This window comes from Pristis pectinata, chromosome 10 (genome assembly GCF_009764475.1).
Source record: "Pristis pectinata isolate sPriPec2 chromosome 10, sPriPec2.1.pri, whole genome shotgun sequence".
Taxonomy (NCBI): domain Eukaryota; kingdom Metazoa; phylum Chordata; class Chondrichthyes; order Rhinopristiformes; family Pristidae; genus Pristis; species Pristis pectinata.
In genome coordinates, this window is record NC_067414.1 from 33,276,403 (window position 1) to 33,296,593 (window position 20,191).

Here is a 20,191-nt window from a genome sequence, read left to right on the forward strand (position 1 = left end):
AGCTGGTCATTGACTTCAGGAAAGGGGGCGGTATACATGCACCTGTCTACATCAATGGTGCTGAGGTTGAGAGGGTTGACAGCTTCAAGTTCCTGGAGGTGAATATCACCAACAGCCTGTCCTGGTCAAATCACATAGATGCCATGGCCAAGAAAGCTCACCAGTGCCTCTACTTACTCAGGAGGCTAAAGAAATTTAGTTTGTCCCCTTTGACTCTCACCAACTTTTACTGATGCACCATAGAAAGCATCCTATCTGGATGTATCACAGCTTGGTATGGCAACTGCTCTGCCCAAGACCGCAAGAAGCTACAGAGAGTTGTGGACACAGCCCAGCGCATCACGGACACCAGCCTTCCCTCCTTGGACTCTACCTCTTGTTGTCTTGGTGTAGCAGCCAGCATAATCAAAGACCCCACCCACCCGGGACATTCTCTCTTCTTTCCTCTTCCATCAGGTAGAAGATACAGGAGCCTGAGGGCACATACCACCAGACTTAAGGACAGCTTCTGCCCCACTGTGATAAGACTATTGAACGGCTGCCCTTATACAATGAGATGCACTATGACCTCACGATCTACCTTGTTGTGACCTTGCACCTTATTGCACTGCACTTTCTCTGTAGCTGTGACACTTTACTCTGTACTGTTATTGTTTTTACCTGTGTTACATCAATGCACTCTGTACTAACTCAATGTAACTGCACTGTGTAATGAATTGACCTGTACGATCGGTTTGTAAGACAAGCTTTTCACTGTACTTCGGTACAAGTGACAATGATAAACCAATACCAATGTGTTCTAACCTCTGGACCAGCCTACTGTTTGGGACCTTGTCAAAGACCTTGCTGAAGTCCATGTAGTCAACGTCTACTTCCCTGGCCTTGTCAGTCCTATTGGTTACTTCTTCAAAAAACTCAATCAAATTCGTGAAACATGATTTCCCATGCACAAAGCCATGCTGTGCGTCCCTAATCAGTCATTGCCTTTCCAAATGTAAATAAATCCTGTCCCTCAGAATCCCTTCCAATAACTTTCCCACTACTGATGTAAGGCACACCAGTCTGTAGTTTCCTGGCTTATCCCTACTGCCCTTCTTAAATAAGGGCACAATGTTAATCATCCTCCAGTCTTCCAATATCTCACTTGTGGCTAATGAAGATACAAAAATCTCTGCCAAGGCACCAGCAATCTCCTCTCTTACTTCCCATAACATCCTAGGATACACGTGATCAGGCCCCGCGTATTTACCCACACGTGTTTCAAGATCTCTGACACCTCCTGCTTTGAAATGTTGATAAGCGCCAGGATATCACTGTTGCCTCCTCTGGACTCAATGGTGCCCCCCCCCCCCCTTCCCCACCTGACAAGATCTGCCCATCATCCCTCCCCCAGCTGTCTCACCCTTCCCTCTCACTTCTATATACCGGCTATCTTCCCTCTATATTGTACAGTCCTGATGCAGGGTCTCCACCCGAAATGTCGACCATCTCTTTGCCTCCACAGATGCTGCTTGACATGCTGAGTTCTTCCAGGAGTTTAATTTTTGTTTTATAGTTCACTCGAAGCATCATGTGAAGTTTTATTGCATTAAATACCCAAAGAAAACACGCTGTTGTGGATAGAGGGAATTAATTCACAACAAACCCCATTCCCCCCTCCTCCAAGTCAGCTGCGCTCTATCTGATGTGAGTGGAAGAGCGAGTATGCGCAAGCGCAGTAGCAACAGCGTGCACCATGTCTGAAAAGATGGAACGATCTCTGGAGCTTCTGATGGTAGTGGTGCTACGAGCGCCAATCCTCCTCCGGGTAAGGTTTTATTTATTCTCATTCACTAATTCACGCTAAGGAAACGGTGAATGGTAAAAATCGGTTTTGATTTTGTTTTGCCTTTTTGAAGTACTGTGGCATGCCTGATCACCGGAAGTTGATGCAACACCTCTGACAGGGCAGAATAGTGCTTTTCCGCGTCTCCTGTTCTCAACTGTAAGGTGGAAAGGTCGCAGTCACTTAATGTTGCACATAGCTGATACTCAGTTTTCTGTCTTATGGCTTAAATCATAAGGTCAATCAATACAAAACTTGGAAAACTAACACGTGATTTGTGCAGGATCCTAAATTATCCTTTGCCATTTTTCCGTAGTTCATCTAACTTGTCTTTGCGAGCAGAACGATTTTGTGCCTTTCAATCCGCTGGTGTTTTCAGAGACAAACTGGGGAAAATGCTGCCTAGTAGCTTACTGGGAAAAAAGCGGGAATGATGGTTTCTGTTACAATAATTTAGCGTAACTGGAAGATACTACAATGAAACTATAAACTGGGAAAGGGGGAAAAATCAAAATCATTCAGAAAACAAAAAAGGAGGAATGACTGGCCCAGGGAGAACGGATGATGTAAGGAATACATAAGGAAATCAGAAGCATGGTGAGAGAAATATGATCAAAATATGTATTTGAGCAAGTATAGAAAGTTAAACTAAGAAAGTGGAAACAAGCATGAAAACTGACAACGTAAATGAGGCCCTGATGATGTGGAGGTACAGCATATGTATGTCGTAGGGTACTGCACATACAAGCGTACGAAGTAGGATCCAAGAGCAGGCCACTCAGCTATTCAAACTTTCCACACCACTTAATAAGATCGTAGTAGGTCTCATTTAGCCTCAACTCTGAATTCCTCTATTCTCTTGCTTATCAACCTTTCTCTACCCTTTGCCTTGAAAAATATTCAAAGACTCTGCTTCCACAACCCTTCCTCAAAGACATATGGTCCTCTAAGAGAGAAAAATAATTGGCCTTGTCTGTCTTAAGTAAGCAACTTATTTTTTTTAAGCGGTGACCCCGTCGTTCCAGATTTCCCCTGGTGAGGATACATCCTCTCCCTGTCTATCCTGCAAAGATCCCTCAGAATCTTGTCTATTTTAAAAACCAAAACAAAACCCCTCTTACTCTTCTGAACCATAGCCGATGCAGTCTAGCTTTTCCTCATAAGGCAACCTGCCCATTCTAGTTACAAGTGAATAAATCTCAGAGATGCTGAAGCATCGGCATCCCTCCTTAAATGATGTCAAAAATGTACACAGTTCTTCAGATGTGGTCTTGCCAAAAACCAATAATAATGAGCCATAACCTCTTTACTTTTGTATTCAATTCCTCTAGTAATACACAATTTCTGTTAGCTTTCCTAATTACTTGCTGTAATTTTGCACTTGCATTTTGTGAATTATGCACTAGATACCCAAATCTCTCTTCATGTCAGAGACCTGTAGTCTCTCAGCATTTAGACTAAGCACTTTTCAAAATCTTTCATGTCCGAACAGGCAATTTCACATTTCCCACATTACTATTGCTTGCCAGATCTTTGCCCATTTACTTACAGGTCCTCATCAAGTTATGAACACCTGACTAGTGTACAGCCTGTACATACAAACGAGCATTTGGGAGACCAGTGGGATGGATTTATCGGCTGCTGTGGGGCTGTAGGCATCTTCTGCTGTGTGGGAACTGGGTTTGCGGCAATATCATTGCATCTTGCAAAGAAATCTGAATGCTTGAGTTAAATGCCCTGGTTTAACTACACTTGTCCTAGGTTGGTCTGTGTTTTTATTTAAGTATATTGTTGGGCGGCCACAATTCTGACTTGTGAACTGTTCGGATTATGAACAGTCCTCAGGAATGGAACCCTGTCATAAACTGTGGAGGGCCTGTAATCTATCTATATCTCATTGCAGTCAACTTGTGTCTTTTTTCAATCAATCTTGATATTGAGGGGATGGAGTTCTTCTTGAGCACTTCTCCCTTCACTGACCAAAGGAAATAAACTTTGGATAACACAGTTAAGTAATAAGTTGTTAGGTTTCAGTTCCTGTTCCCATGTTTCAGATTAAATGTGTTTTGCTTTCATTAATGTTTTGTTTCACGAAAAGAAAACCTACTTTTATGATTTGTTGTAAATTCAGACGGTCATGTAATGAAAACATTTGTGGATGTGTTGAATGATAATTGTTCTTAGGATTTTAGTGATTTTGTTTCTGCTATTTCTTTAAGGAAAATCTAATTACATAGTTGTGTCATTATAAGCCGTCCTTTGTCCCTTAAATTACCATCATAGAACATCAATTACATCCATAAAAGTTATTTTTGTATTCTTTGGTTTTTTTTCCTAATTAAGGATCTTTATTTCCTCTCCCTCTTCCCAGCTGCAAACACAATCACTACATTCAACCTGGGCTTAGCTTCTTCAATATCATACCAGTAATGCTCTATTTCTCCATCTTATTCTGTCTCTTGCTGCAGTAGCTATCTCAAGGGGAAAAGTGTGCATACATTCATGTTATTGGATAGGTCTAAATATACTGTTTATGGGATTTGGCTGTGCCTCTCAAGTGATTCTGATAACTCAGATTTTAACTTTGGTTACTTGAGTTAGTTGCCAGGCTGCTTCTGCTATGTTTTAAATAATATATAGTAACTATAACTTCTAATTGTATAAATATTTGTTTGAAATTGGTATGTCTAAGGCATTCTCAAGTACTGTAAAATTTTGCAATCTTTCTAAAATCCATCTTTCTTTCCAGAGTTCCTTGTTTATACTACCCAATAAAAAAAATGCGTTGTTCATTCGTGGATGCTCCACAAAAATGGTGGTGGGTTGCCACCCTGAACTGTAGCTAATGAATTTTGATGCATCTGGTTTGATAAACTACATCAGAGAGCAGTAAAGTGTCAACGATGTTAGTGCTAATCTGCTGTTACTATTAAAAGGAAGGCTTCCATAAATGGAGCACCTTTCACAATTTGTTAGCCAAAAACACTTTACAGCTAATGAAATACTTTTCAAATGAAATCACTGTTGTAATGGAGGAAACATGGCCAATTAGTATGTAGCCCACATTGCATATGACAATGACAGATAATCTATTTTTGTGATGTGGATTTGAAAGATGAATAGTAGCCAGAGCACTGGGGATAACTTCCCCATCTTTCAACCCCCACCCCCCACCAAAATGGTCGACAGCTAGAAGATACCTGGATTGATAATTGGGTGGGGGGGGGGGGGGTGCACAGGAAAGTGGCAAATAAAGTTCAGAGAATTGTAATCTAACTCACTGAGGAGGTGATTGAATATGTAAAAAAATGGTTAAATACCAAATAGGTAAAGGAACAGATGGATAATGGAGCACATCCACAGATCCCTAAGTGGTGATGAAGGAAACTAAGTGTTGCCATTATTGGAAGGAGTCAGAAAGTGAGTAGAGACATTAAGCTGGAAGCACCAATTCTACCACTACCAAAAAACTGCTTGGTTCTGACCACAGCATTACAAATATTCATCTTCATTCTAAGTCTACTACAAGATGGCGTGCAAACTGTGATTCAGCCACCAGGGAATCGATCCCATTGTGGGCTAGGATCCAGCAAAGCTATGTCATTGCTGAACCTTTCTTGTCACAATGTTGCATTTCACCTCCAATGAGCTCTCCGCAGGAGTGGAATGAACAACGAACGGGACAATGGGGAAGCTCTTCATCTTGTATTACCTCCACTCTAGAATCAAGATCGTTCTAACTTCAATCATCAAGGATGGCAGTGCACAGATACCACTTGCTTTTACACATTTTTGGGGCTGAGCTTTACAGTTATCATAGAATCATTCACAGAAGTGTATGAGAGAGAGGACCTTGTACTTTAAGCATCCAGAAAACAAAGGGACTCTTTTAAGCTACCCCTGCTACCCAACACCTCCCTCCATCTCAGAAAAGGCGGACATAATGATGAAGTTCAGTATTGACTTGGCAGACTGAAGAAAAGTGTTCCAAGATTAAGATCTCAAACCTAGCACAAAGCTCATGGACTACTGGACAGCAGCAATTCCCCTATTAGCTTGCATGCTTCAGGATTGTGGACTACCATAGCAGATACTATCAAAGCTATCTCCTCTAAATCCACTTTAATGTCAGTATTCTCTCTTAGGCCAGCAATCATAGTACTGGGGCTTTATTTACACTCAGCTGGCTCTGATGAATGGGCTTCATCATTCACATGAGCCTCCTAAAACTGTCACTCTACTCATGAGCTCTGTCATGCAGCACAATAAAGGGGCCTTTCAGCCCATTAACTACATGCTAACCATCAAACACCCATTTACCTGACTCCCATTTTATTTTCCCCACTTTCCCATCAACTCCCACCAGATTCTACCACACATCTACTTACTAGAGACATTTTATAGTGGCAAGTTAATCTAGCAACATGACAAGAGATAATCAGGAAGACAGGGAAAGATTTGTGGATGTTCTGGAAGCTTCCTTGAATAAATAAACTTGGTTACTGTATGGAAGGTCTGGGGAGAACACGGGAAACTGATGTTGAGGCCATGACTGGATCAGCTGTGATCTTTTTGAGTAGTGGAGCAGGCTTGATGGCTGACTGGCCTTTCCTGTTCCTGTTTTTTTTATAACTCATGGGAACCTTGGGGCCCATGACTGCTTAAATGGCACTGAGAATTTTGAGTCTCTTTGTTGGAAGCACATGGAAGCCCCAGTGAAAATGGTATGCTAGACTGCGGAAGTGTCTGTGGATCCCATGTTGGTTCCATCAGCTTCAGAAAGCACAGAACTAGAGTAGAAGAAAGTCATCCTTGATTCCAAAGGACTGCCTAAGAAGAGACGAAGGATGCATAAGTATTGGTGAGGATGCTGGGGAAATAAACCAAGATGTTGCTTTGACTGGAGAACTTGGTTAACAAGGTGCGTGCAAGGCTGCAGTTGCTTTCTTAGGAACAAAGGAGACCGAAGGGGGATTTAATTAAAATGCATAAAGTTACGAGAGGACAAGGAAGGCTGAAAAGGCTCAACCGATTTCACTTGGTGGAGAAATTAAAGACTTGGGATATAGATTTGTTAATTAGTGGAAGGATTAGAGGAAAATGTTACTTGTCCAAGGTGATGTGACCCTGAACCTCACTGTCTGAATGGGTGGTGCAGAGAGGGATTCTCAACATGTATATGTATTTCAAACTGAGAACTGGATGTAGAAATAGCCTTTTCTTTTGCCTAGTTAGGCCAAATAGCCACTATCTTTTGTACACATTTTTATAATTCTATGTAGTAATGCCTTGAGATCTTTTATAGTCACACCTCATTGAATAGTGTGGTACTTTGTTTGTTACAGAGATGAATAAGGCTAGATTTTGGTGCTCAAGTCTCTGGAGCATGACTTGAACTCGCAGCTTTCTGACTCTAAAGTAAGAATGTTCCAACGAAGCTATGACTCACGTTCTCAGTGCCATGGCAGGTCTTGAAAATTGTACTGTTAGTCAATTGGCACAACATTCAAGTTTCTAGATTTCTGATTCTCTGTTATAACTACCACAGATGACCCCCTTGTTTTGTGGGGGGGGGGGGGGGGGGTGGGGGAGTTTGCATTCCTACAAACAGTCCGTATTGCAAGTTTTCTTTCTATACCATGATGCCGAGTATCTGCCCATGCATCAAAAAATGCAAAAGATAAAGAAGATAAATTCTGAGTTTATTTTTCTACATAAATTCTGTGAGAGCAAATTTTATTCCATATCTTAAACTTTTTGGTGGTGATTTGTGTAGGAGTGACCTGAACAGCCGTAATGCGGAGGTCGCTTGTATTTAACTGTACCTTTCAATTTGCCTGCTCCTGTGTCAAGAAGCAGAATAAAGTCAACAGAAGTGATGTACCTCTTCTTTTCCAAAAGTTAGTTACTCTACTTCAAATTGCTGCTTTTTATGGATTATAAATGCTTGGGATTGTTTTTCGAGAATTGACAAAATAAGACCAAGAAAAGCCCTACACAGGCCATTTTAAGATGATTTTTATGTGTTCAAAATGTGTGTAGTGCCACATAGTAATAAATATTTTCTATGCTTTTGTGTATTTTAGATGAAGAGAATAAGAAAATCCTGCAACGAAAGGTAGGTTCTAAAATGAATATGGCCTTGAGAGTTGTATGAACAAGGTCTTGTGCCTGGAATGATCGGAGGAAGAGATTGGTGGGTGGAGGCAATACCATAAAAAGGAGAGTGGGTGGTACCACAGCTGGGGAGGAGGCATTGGCAAAGGATGGAAAACCAATAGGCTCAATTCATTGGATCTTGGTTAAGCATTGTGCAGTGAAATCATAGCTGTACTTGGAGAATCCACTAATGGGCAATCTGGGACAATATGGACTAATCTCCCAGCAGACTTGCATGTGTGACTTGGGCCAGGAAGTGACTGGTCACATTTCCTGAGTAATTCAAAGTGACCCAGAAATGGTTTTTGTTGCCTTTCACTCTCTGGTGGCAGTGGTGGGGGAGGGGGGCAGGGAGAATATGGATTTTCAACCACTTGGTACTAAATGTTTTAGAAAATTATTTTTAATATAGGGGGAAATTTAGAGATTATTTTTTCTTAAAGCTTCTCGTATCTTTTGATGACTTTCTTGTTACCTGACAAAATAAAAACAAGCAAATTACAATTACTGTATGTAAATGTTTATGTTCCGTCTGCTATCGTGTCAATGTTGTTTCTGTTTTAATATTGGTAACCTTTAAATTCTGAAGAATTGATTGTGTTAATACCTCATCTGTGAGAAAGCTAAACTAAATGCATGGACTATTCACAAAATAAGAGTTTATATAGAAATTATAAGTACAGGAAGTCACTTTTATGCTGAGTCTGTATGAATACCATTTTATTTTTGTTCCTGTTTACATAGTAACGATTCTGCTTTTTGTAGGAAACTAGGGATAAAGTTTACAGAAAAAGGTTTTCCTCTCATTTCCTGTAATCTGAATTCCCTTAATCATTGCGTACATTTAAAGTTATTATGAGTAATTTTGCAAGAACTTGAAGAAGTTGCTTTGATATTTGCCATTGTACCTCTGAGTAGATTACTGTATTCAAAAATCTTCTGAAAAATTCTTCAATGGAGTAAATGATTCCTTTCATGCTATAATGATTTTACGAATATGCAGAAATGGTTAAAATGTATGCATTCATTTCAATCACAGCTACTTGTAATACGACCTTAGCCTACTCAATAGACCTAGCTCTAGCAGAAACAAAAAATCAGGTGACCCAAGAAATTCTGCAGATGCTGGAATCTGGAGCAATACACAAAAAGTGCTGAAGGAACTCAGCAGGTCAGGTAGCACCCATGGAGGGAAATCAACAGTCAACGTTTCGGGCTGAGACCCTTCATCGGGACTGGAAAGGAAGAGGGCAGAAGCCAGAATAAGAAGGTAGGGGGAGGAGCACACGCAGGCAAGGGATAGGTGAGTCCAGGTGATAGGCGAGTCCAGGTGAGGGGGGAAGGTAGGTGGGTGGGGGAGGGGGGGAAGATGTAATAAGCTGAGAGGTGATAGGTAGAAGAGGAAAAGGGCTGAAGAAGAAGGAATCCGGTAGGAGAGGGCAGTGGACCATGGAATAAAGGATGGAGGAGCGGAGGAGAGCAGATGGGCAGGTTGTCAAGGCAGGGGAAGGTAGCCACAGGAATAAGGGAAGACAAGTTGGGGGGGGGGGCGGGGAAGGGAGGGGAGAAAAAGAAGGGGTGGCGTTACCAGAAGTTAGAGAAATTGATGTTGAGGCTATCATGTTGGAGACTCCCAAGGTGGAATATGAGGTATTGTTCCTCCAACCTGCATCTGGCCTCAATGTCGCAGTAGAGGAGGCCATGGATAGACATGTCAGTCTGGGAGTGGGATGTGGAATCAGTTGTTTGCTATAGGCACTATCTTAACAAAGGAATTTTTAACCACGGAATAACTTATTTACAAAATACTTGTTTTTTCTTGTTAGGTTAGGTTTTGTCTGGATGGATAAGATAAAGCAGTGTTTTCCTGGGTATGGTTATCTTTCGATCCTTGTGATGTCTGTTATTGTGTAAATGAGTGGCCATGTGATATGGCACTTTTAGAATACTAGATGGTAAGATGAGCAAAATGACTTCATTAAAATTAGTATTAACTGAGGTCTTGTATTTTCCCAGTTTCAACTTCTTTAAAATAGCAACAATGTTCAAAAAGAGACTGAAATGATTCCAAAGTGGACTAGTGCAATCAGCCGGGTATTGCTAACAACATTGCTGAAATGCAACATCTCCACTGTTCTTCTGAGAATCTCTAGCCCATCATTTTGCACAAAGTGGTGTATGTACATTTGGGATGGTCATGAGAACTTCAAAAGTCATCCACTGGGAGCACTCAGAGGCCTTGTATAAGAGTGGAAGGAGTCGACCACCTCACAAACTGCCCACCCACACACCCCTTGGCTTTCACTTGCCCCATCTGTGGAAGAGTCTGCAATTGCCACCTTGGCTTCATAAGCCACCTTGGGATCCCAAGGGACTACCTGAGAAAAAAGACTACTCATAAGGAAGTAGAGATTTTATTGCAAACTATTTACATTATAGTGTCAGGAAATCATTCATGCATTTGTTTTGTTCAGTGTGTATGGGCATGCACAACAGGATTTGTGCATCATCTGGGCTCTCCTGCCCAAGTTTTATGTACTGTCAGTGTTAATGATTATGGTATCCTGAGGGTCACTTGGGGATACCTTGCAGTCTCCTTATGAAAATGATCTCATTTGGGGAGTCCCTTGTGTCCCACACAGCTAGCATTTGCCTCCTCCTCTCAACTGAGAGAGGAAGCTATGGATGCTGATCAGGAATAATCCCTGGTAGCTGCCTTTTTCTTCTTGCTTCTGCTGCTCTCCAGGTTTTTCTTTGCATCCCTCAGGCTCACTGGCTTCTATTCCTTGAGCACTATCTGATGTAATTGATTGGAGAGATGGCATAGCATACCGGAGATGATAATGGAAGTAGCATATCTTCATGGTGGGTTCTGCAGAGTGTCCCTAGACTGATGCAGGCAATGAGATCTTATTTCAGGAGATGTTGGCATGTTTCATTATGAAGCTGATACTTCTGAGGATCATGTATCTGTGTTCAGTTGCTGCAGTTGGAGAATACTTTGGTGATTGCTCGCACCAGTATAGAGCACAGTTGTTATACCCCAGGATCCAACTCTAACCATCCCACTCTGCCCCAGACTGTGATGCTTGCTGAAATGTAGTGTAGACCCCCTTAGGACTACAGAGTCCTGTGCTTCTCAGAAAATTAGTATTTGCAATCAAGTAATTTTTCTTGTGATCCCCAACAAGCTGCACTTTTAGGGAGTGGAAAATTTTCCTGCTCATAGAAGGTATGGATTATTAAAGGGATGACAGGTGGGTAGATGCATATAGTCAACGGCATTTGCATTCATGGGAAGCTAGGAATGTTGGCAAATTCCACTGCCTAGAATGCCTTGAGTTCTGTACAGCATTTTCCACAGCTAATCATGACATTCTTTTCTTTTGCTCCTGACACAGTGCATCTCCATTGGACTGCCCCTGCCTAATTTCATCCCTGCTCAGTACAGTCTTCTTGTCACCCACTTTGTTGGGATTCCTCTGAAGTATTTTCTTTCCTTGTCTCATGCCATTCTTGGCTGACTCCTAGTTTATCCCTTTGTCTGCTTCCCGCAACCTGTTGTCCACTTCCAAGCTGTCAAACTGTTTGCTTAATATTACAAATTTTGGGTCTAATGAAGATATTTTCTCGTGTATTGATTTTTTTTGCTGAGCATTTCTAGCACTGATCAGTGCCAAAACCCAGTGATATAACAATATGGTTCCCTTCTCATCTAATCTGGATTTTGTCTTTCATACGTGCATTCATGCTTCTTGCTAAAGTTGAATAGTTAAACATTGTGGAAAATGAAAGTGGATATGATTCATTATCTTGTTTTATTTCACACTAAGGAAGTGAACACATAGTCTGGTGGCACAATAGCAGCTAGTAGAGCTGCCGCCTCACAGCTCCAGTGACTCAGTTTCAATCTTGAGCTCTAGCATTGTCTGCATGGAGTTTCATATTCTCCTTGTGACAACGTAGCCATCCCCTGAGTGCTTGGATTTCGTTCCACATCCCAAAGACATGCAGGTCAGTACTTTAACTGGCTACTGTAAATTACACTTAGTGTATAGGTTTGTTGTAGAATCTCTGGGGAGCTGATGTGAATGTAGGGAGAATAGTTTGAGGAGAATTAGTAGAGAGATGGGCTTGCCCTTTGTACCAGCATAGACTTGATGGGTCAAAATGGTCTCCTATAATACGATTCATGGCAAACTTTACTTCATTATTTCACTACTATTACTTTGAGAAGAATATGGAGATCAAAATAAAGCACACCATATCCTTTTTTTGGGGGGCAGGTTTCTTTTTCCCATTTAGTTTTTTAATGTTGGTATTTGCCCCTTTCTCTGCAACCTCCTCTGTGCTCAAACCTAAACACTAATGATCTGGAGACTCTGGTTCAGATCCCACCATGGCAGTAAGATCTTTTAGGGATGGGCAAAGCTCAGATCACAATAAAAGAAAATATTCATTTTCCTCTATATCTCTTCATCAGATAAATAATGGTGGTGTCAACAACTAATGGCTCTATTACTGGACTTATTTCCTTCAATCTTTCTCTCCACCTTTCAGACAACACTTTTTTTAAACCAAATGTTCAGTCACTCTTAATCCTTAGTCCTTGCTTTCATGGCTTGGAATCCATTTTATATTTTTAGTTTCGGGACAGCTTTTGTTATCTTAAAGGCACAATGTAAACATGAGTTTTTGCTACTGATAGCATTCAATACATGGCTGTCTATCTTTGGGCAGCTTTTGGCATATTTTCTGTTCCTATGGCCAACAATGGACCAGTTTTGAAAGGGTGTTAACAGGAATTTCTCCTAATGGTGGAAGTAACGCAAATGATTGAATGTGCTTTGTCTTTGGGGATGCCATACTGAAAGTCTTTTTCCTTCCCCATTTCCTGTTTATGTTTTCCATTAAATGTTTCCCCTTAAATAAACAATTTGTTTCAACTGTTGTTTATTCACTTATCGGGAGTGTACAATGGAATGTTAGTATTTTGTGTTCTTGAATGTTTTAAATAATTTAAGATTTTCTTTATTAATGTCTTTGTTCCTAAATTTAGTAAATCATCATAACAAGTCATATAGCAGATACGCTTTGCTACTTTAGTGGCCTTTTGACTGTACATAATTCTGCCTGCCAACCTTTACCTGGGCTAAATCTGTCTTCTGCCCCAGAGGCAAGACCATTTGAAGTAGTTAAGGTGGAGGTAGATAAATATTTGAAAGATCAGGGAATTGAGGGCTGTGGGGAACTGGCAAAAAAAGAGGAGTTGAGGCCAGGGTAGATCAGCCTTGATCATATTGAATGATAAGTCTAGCTGAAGTTGAAACTGGTTCTTCACAATTGCCTGTTTTTACCCATGGAGTGGTTTATATCCTTTTCCATAGCTACTATTCTAAACACAGTGATTTTGAGTGCTGGATGTTCTCCCTAATACCTGCTTTGCTAGACCTGGCTCATTTGTCAGAATCACGTCCAGCAATGCTACCGAGGTGTTGTAGACCACATGGAGTTGCAGGTAATATACAAGCATGGATTGAGAGTTAGTTAACAAATAGAAACTGGGTCCTTCTCAGATTTGCAAGCTGTGATTAGTAAGGTATCACATGGATAGGTGCTTGGGACCAAACTGTCACAACCTAGATCAACAATTTAGCTGAATGGACCATATGTAACATTTCCAAGTTTGTTTATGACTTAAAACTAAGTGAGAATGTGAGTAGTGATGAGAATGCAATGAGATACTTTCCAAGGAATATAGATAAGTTGAGTGTGCAGCCACATTACAAATGAGGTAAAATGTGAGGCTATCCAATTTGCAGGAAAAAGGCGGAAATACTGAGTTTTTTCAGGATGAGAGACTGTGAAATTAATGCTCAAAGGGATCTGGGTGTCCTTGTACAGAAATTACTGAAAGTCGACATGTAGGTGCTGCAAGCAGTTAAGAAGGAAAAGAAGGCATGTTGACCTCTGCAAGAGATTTGAAGATAAGAGTAAAGATAAGTCACAACAGTACACAGGGTCCTGGTGAGACCACATCTGGAGTTTTGTATACAGTTTTGGACTCCTTCCCAAAAAAAGATATATTTGCTTCAGAGGGATTGAAGTAGAGATCCAACAGACTGGTACCAGAATGGCAGGTCTTAGGCCTTAAGACCAATGACCATAAGACCAATTGAATAGGCTAGGTCTTTCTATAAAAGAGTTTAGAAGAACAAAAGCTTGCTTCATTGAATTATTTAAAATAAAAGCTGTCTGAAAATGAGGGGGGGGGGCACACATTTAAGAAAAAGATGAAGTGGAATTTTTTTCTTATTGTTGTGAGTCTTTAGAACTCTCTTCCTCAAAGGACAGTGGAAGCAGAGTGATTGAATAGCTTTAAGGCAAAGGTAGATAAATACTTGATAAACAGAGATTAGCACAGGTAGACAGGAATGTGAAGTTGAGGTTGCAGTCAGATCAGCTGTGATTTTATTAAATGGCTAAAGAAGCTTGAGGAGCCGAGATGATTTACTCCTGCTCCTGTGCACGTGAGAGAGAGTGAGTGCATATGTGCCAAGTGGCATAGTGTATGCTCAGTAATGTGTGAGCATTAATACCCATGCAACAAGGCTTGATCTCCTATTTTCTTGTCCCTTTTGCTACTGGATCAAGACCTCACTTTGCCAACACTGTATTGCAGTTGGTGAGCAATGAGTACTCTGCGTTTATAAACAAAAAAGCCATGTTCAGGTAGCTTCCGCTCCACATTATGAAGTTTGGGACCAGAACTGTCGGGAACCTCATGGGCAGTTCCAGAAGTGACAGACCAGTGATCACTATTCTCTGTTCATATCTTGGGAGGTTCACGAGGTACTGAGAACTTGGCATGCACTGGGAGCACATAGAAGAACTACATAAAGGGTGGAAGGATTGCATTACTTTACAAATTTCCTGCTGGCCTGCCCTGTCTTGTCCCTTCTGACCCATCTGTAGAAGAGTCTCTGGTTCTCACATTGACCTCATGAGTCATCTAAAAACTCACAAAAACTGGAGTGGAATTAAGTCCTCTTCAGTTCTAAGAGGCTGCCTAAGAAGAAGATGATTGCATTGACTTTGTAAAGTGGCTCTGCAGATATGTCCATAATGATAAAATAGCTCGATAAATATGTGACTGTGTCGCTAAATGCATTATGCCCTTATAAGATAAAACACTTTAAAGATCAGCTTTTCTGTAGCATTGACATTTATAAGCTTTAAAACATTTACAAAAGTTAGTGTGTGTGCTTGCTGTATGAGATATCTTAAAGTTTAATGAGTGATAACTGATACTTGATAATTAGATGGCAATTGCAGGTTTTCCAGTTTTTTTAACTGTGTGTTTTTCAAATTTTCTCCATTCACCCCTCCCCACTCAAAAAAAGGATAAAAGTTGAGTTGTTCACTTTTCTCCCTTGGAAAACCACTGGTTTGTTGTTATGTTCTAGTAGATTAGTGGATTGAGTCCAAGTCTCAGCCTTGAATAATACTTTATGTGCCATAGGAAAAACACCAACAAGCTAAATCTTCCACAGACAAATCCAAAACCATTTTATAGTTATTATTTTCCTTTTTTTCCTGATAGTTAGGACGAGAATTGTCTAAAGAAGAAAAACAGCAATTAAGGAAAGAGAAAAAGCAACTTAAGAAAAACAAGAAGGAAGACAAGACGGCAGATGTTGGAAATTCTTTTACAACAGATGGCCCAAAAAAACAACAGAAAGGTAATTTATTTTTGCACACTCTTTTAGGTTTAGAATGTTGAGGATTAGAACAAAGCTTTGTACCAATCAATAGTGCTATAAAACCTTTTCACAAGTCAACAGTGATGCATAGAATACTTCTGTGGGAAGTTTTGAGGTGGCTGCTCAAGGTCTGCACCACATAAAGATATGAATTACGAGTAGGCCACTCGATCCCTCAATCCTGCCTCACCATTCAACAGGATCATGGTTGATCTGATTGTAACCTTAATTTTGTGTTCCTATCTACCCCAGGTGACTTCTCGCTCTCTTATCAAGACCCAGTGTACCTCTGTCATAAAAGTATTCAAGGACTCTCTTCCTGAAAGGGTAGTAGAAGCAGAGGTCCAAAGTCTTGTGATCCACTGAGAGAAAGCATTTTAAATAGGTGACCTCTTATTTTTAAACGGTGACCAATAAACAATGTAAATCTGTAAACACGTAAATGATGGTATGCAAGGCCTGTTACTAAACAATGGGGTTCTCCACAGATCTAATCCCAGAAAAGACTGGGGTATTGCTCGACCTTTCTTCAGTGCAAGATTTTCTCGCCTTCAAAACTTCCTCACTGGAATTACTTACTTATAATGACACAGAAGAAGGCCATTTCGCTCATCAGTCCCGTTTCTCCTATCCTTCAGAATGGAGGTAATCTGTAGGATGGGTTGGAAACTGTTCAACCTTCATCAGCAAACATCAGACTGCGGTACATAGCTGACATTTGAGATGTGTGCACTTGGAGGCTGAGCTCCATAGGACACAGGAGACTGCAGATGCTGGAATCTGGAACAACAAACAACCTGCTGGAGGAACTCAGTCAGTTGTCCTGATGTGAAATGTTGACAGTTCCTTTTCTCCCCACAGCTGCTACTCAGCCTGCTGAGTTCTTCCAGCAGATTGTTTGTTACTCCATATCATTATCGACTTGTTCATTGAAGGATACAAAGGAATGGACCTTATCATAAATATCAAGAAGGCAAAAGCCCCAGAGCATCCTGCTACTCCTTCTATCTAACAATCAGATCCACGTGGCGACCCCGGAAAAAATGGATCACTTTCCATATCTCAGGAGCCACCTCTCAGTGCAGCTAGATATTGATGATGAAATTTGCATTTCTTCTCATGCACCAGTATAGCCTTTTGGTCATATAAGGAAAAAAGATCAAGACCTCAGCCAGAACTAAGCTCAAATTCTGCCAGAAAGCAGTGATTTGTGCCCTCTTCATGTTTTGGAAACCTGGCTTACCTACAGCTGCCACTTCAAAGCTTTGGAACGACACCACCAATGCTGCATCTTAAAATCTTCCATATTCTTCGGCTAGATAAGTGTCCCAGTCATTTTGACTCATGGGAATCCTTACCCTATTATTGCTCAAAGTGGAGAAGAAAGCTCAGAAAGACACAGACACCAAGTGAAAATGGCAGAAGGAGTCCAGACATCTCAAGCAATCCACCCATGTGCTTTGTCATGCACCTTCTGTTCCATCAACGATAGGTTCTGTGGATCCCACATTGGGCTCTTTAGTCACTAAGAACCCACAGAATCAGAGTAGAAGTAAGTCATCCTTGACCCCAAGGGACTGCTGAAGAAGAAGAAACCTTTCACTGCTCAGCTGTCATGATTAAACTCAAACAGTGCAAAGCTTTGAGGTGGTGGGTAAATTTGAAATCTGTATCATTGGGAGTCTGTTAATTTTGTTAAACCAACAAGAAGCTTGGTTTACTTTAAAATATGTGTTTGCAATGATGTATCTATATTTCTCAGTAGTGTAGCAAGACCAGATTATTAAAAAAAAATCTGGATACTTATGAAGATTTTGTTCTTGGGCTGTGACTAGTGATTTATTTGTCTCAGAGAGGAAGATTACTGTTCATAGAACCGTAGAACCATAGAACAATACAGCACAATACAGGCCCTTCGGCCCACCACGTTGTGCCGCCCTTCAAACCACACCTAAGACTATCTAACCCCTTCTTCCCACATATCCCTCTATCTTAAATTTCTCCATATGCTTATCTAACAATCTCTTGAACTTGACCAACGTATCAGCCTCCACCACCACCCCAGGCAGCGCATTCCATGCACCAACCACCCTCTGGGTGAAAAACCTCCCTCTGACATCTCCCTTGAACTTCCCACCCATTACCTTAAAGCCACGTCCTCTTGTTTTGAGCATTGGTGCCCTGGGAAAGAGGCGCTGGCTGTCCACTCTATCTATTCCTCTGAATATCTTGTATACCTCTATCATGTCTCCCCTCATCCTCCTTCTCTCCAATGAGTAAAGCCCTAGCTCCTTTAGTCTCTCCTCATAATCCATACTGTCTAATCCAGGCAGCATCCTACTAAATCTCCTCTGCACCCTTTTCAATGCCTCCACATTCTTCCTATAATGAGGCGACCAGAATTGGACACAGTACTCTAAGTGTGGTTGAACCAAAGTTTTGTAAAGCTGCATCATTACTTCGCAGCTCTTAAACTCGATCCCATGACTTATGAAAGCTAACATCCCATAAGCTTTCTTAACTACCGTATTTACCTGTGAGGCGACTTTCAGTGATCTGTGGATATGAACCCCCAGATCCCTCTGCTCCTCTACACTGCCCAGAATCCTGCCATTTACCTTGTACTCCACCTTGGAGTTTGTCCTTCCAAAGTGTACCACATCACACTTCTCCAGATTGAACTCCATCTGCCACTTCTCAGCCCAGCTCTGCATCCTATCAATATCCCTCTGTAAGCTACGACAGCCCTCCACACTATCCACAACACCATCGATCTTTGTGTCATCTGCAAACTTACTAATCACCCTTCCACCCCCTCATCTAAGTCATTAATAAATATCACAAAAAGTAGAGGTCCCAGAACCGATCCCCGTGGGACACCACTAGTCACAGCCCTCCAATCCGAATGCACTCCCTCCACCACAACCCTCTGCTTTCTACAGGCAAGCCAATTCTGAATCCACACTGCCAAGCCTCCCTGGTTCCCTTGGCCTCTGACCTTTTGAAGAAGCCTACCATGCAGAACCTTATCAAATGCCTTACTAAAATCCATGTTCATACTTGAAACTTCAGCACCTCATAATTTACTGCTGCATGCTCCCATGAGGCAGAGCTATTAAGCTTGTCCCCCCCGCCCAGCCCCCCACCCCCCAAGAAGGAAAGAGAAGGAACAGATGAATCTTGTCAAGTTATGTGCACTTACTCTTTCTCTTTGACAGGCAGTTTAGGAGAGTGTTAGAGAGTGGGCACTTGGTTGACTTTTAATCATAGCATGTGTAAGAGCCTAAAAGAACAGATAAGTTTGAAATATCATGGACTAAAATGATAGAGCATTATAGACGGCAGAGAGCCTGCTGATGAATTTCAGGATCATTTTGATTCTACCGTGATAGGTGAAGTTACCACATTATATTTTTCTTCCCTTTTACTTAAATGTTTTCTCCAATGATGCTTATTAGGTTTGTCTTTGAAGACTTGAATTGGCGTCCATTGATCAAATCTGAAAAAGTTTCACTAATTACTTGTGGGAGTGAAGGTTAATAACCATTTAGATGTCGTATTTAGTCTCCTTACTGGCAAGTTTGAAAAGTTGATGGATGAAGCTAAATTTAAAACATTGTGATTTGCTTTGCTTCCATAATCTTTCCTTTTACAGATGGAACAGCAAATGCAGCATCAGGCGACACACCTATCAGTAATGAAAAAGGTTTAGTTGGAAAAACAAAAAGTGAACTTAGAGCGGAGCGCAAAGCAAAACAAGATGACCGTGCAAAACAATCCAAGAAATCGGATCAGAGCCAGCCTGTTGCTTCAATGAAGACAAAGTCTGTCCCTAGTGAGCCTCAGCAAGGTAAAAAAAAGCACATTAAGTGCAATCATTGTGGATGAACTGAGTCTGAGAAAAAGGAAGAAATTAGATGATTGTAGACTTTTTGCTAACATCGGAACAATTTATACTGTTACCATTCTGTCATCTTTAACTTAATTATGGGTGAATGAGTCGTTCCATTTCATTTTGCACTTATCTCTTGAAAAGCTCTCTAACTTATCTCTATTGTCCTTCCTCAATCGTGAAATTGAATTTAGGAGCTGAGGGGTAATGTTGCAGCTATATAGGACCCTGCTCAGACCCCACTTGGAGTACTGTGCTCAGTTCTGGTCGCCTCACCACAGGAAGAATGTGGAAGCCATAGAAAGGGTGTAGAGGAGATTTACAAGGATGCTGCCAGGATTGGGGAGCATGCCTTATGAAAACAGGTTGGGGGAACTTGGCCTTTTCTCCTTGGAGCGACGGAGGATGAGGGGGGACCTGATAGAGGTGTATAAGATGATGAGAGGTATTGATCGTGTGGATAGTCAGGGGCTTTTTCCCAGGGCTGAAATGGTTGCCACAAGAAGACATAGGTTTAAGGTGCTGGGAAGTAGGTATAGAGGAGATGTCACG

At 41.2% G+C, this 20,191-nt stretch overlaps 1 protein-coding gene across 1 annotated transcript in view; it reads left to right on the forward strand.

The window, feature by feature from the left end:
* Positions 1-7,265: 7,265 nt before the first annotated feature.
* eif2b4 (eukaryotic translation initiation factor 2B, subunit 4 delta) overlaps positions 7,266-20,191 on the forward strand; it is a 28,916-nt gene continuing 15,990 nt past the window's right edge. The window contains exons 1-4 of the mRNA XM_052024888.1: positions 7,266-7,305; positions 7,912-7,943; positions 15,588-15,726; positions 19,403-19,597. Coding sequence (XP_051880848.1) covers positions 7,266-7,305; positions 7,912-7,943; positions 15,588-15,726; positions 19,403-19,597 — 406 coding nt within the window. The remainder of the gene's footprint in view (positions 7,306-7,911; positions 7,944-15,587; positions 15,727-19,402; positions 19,598-20,191) is intronic.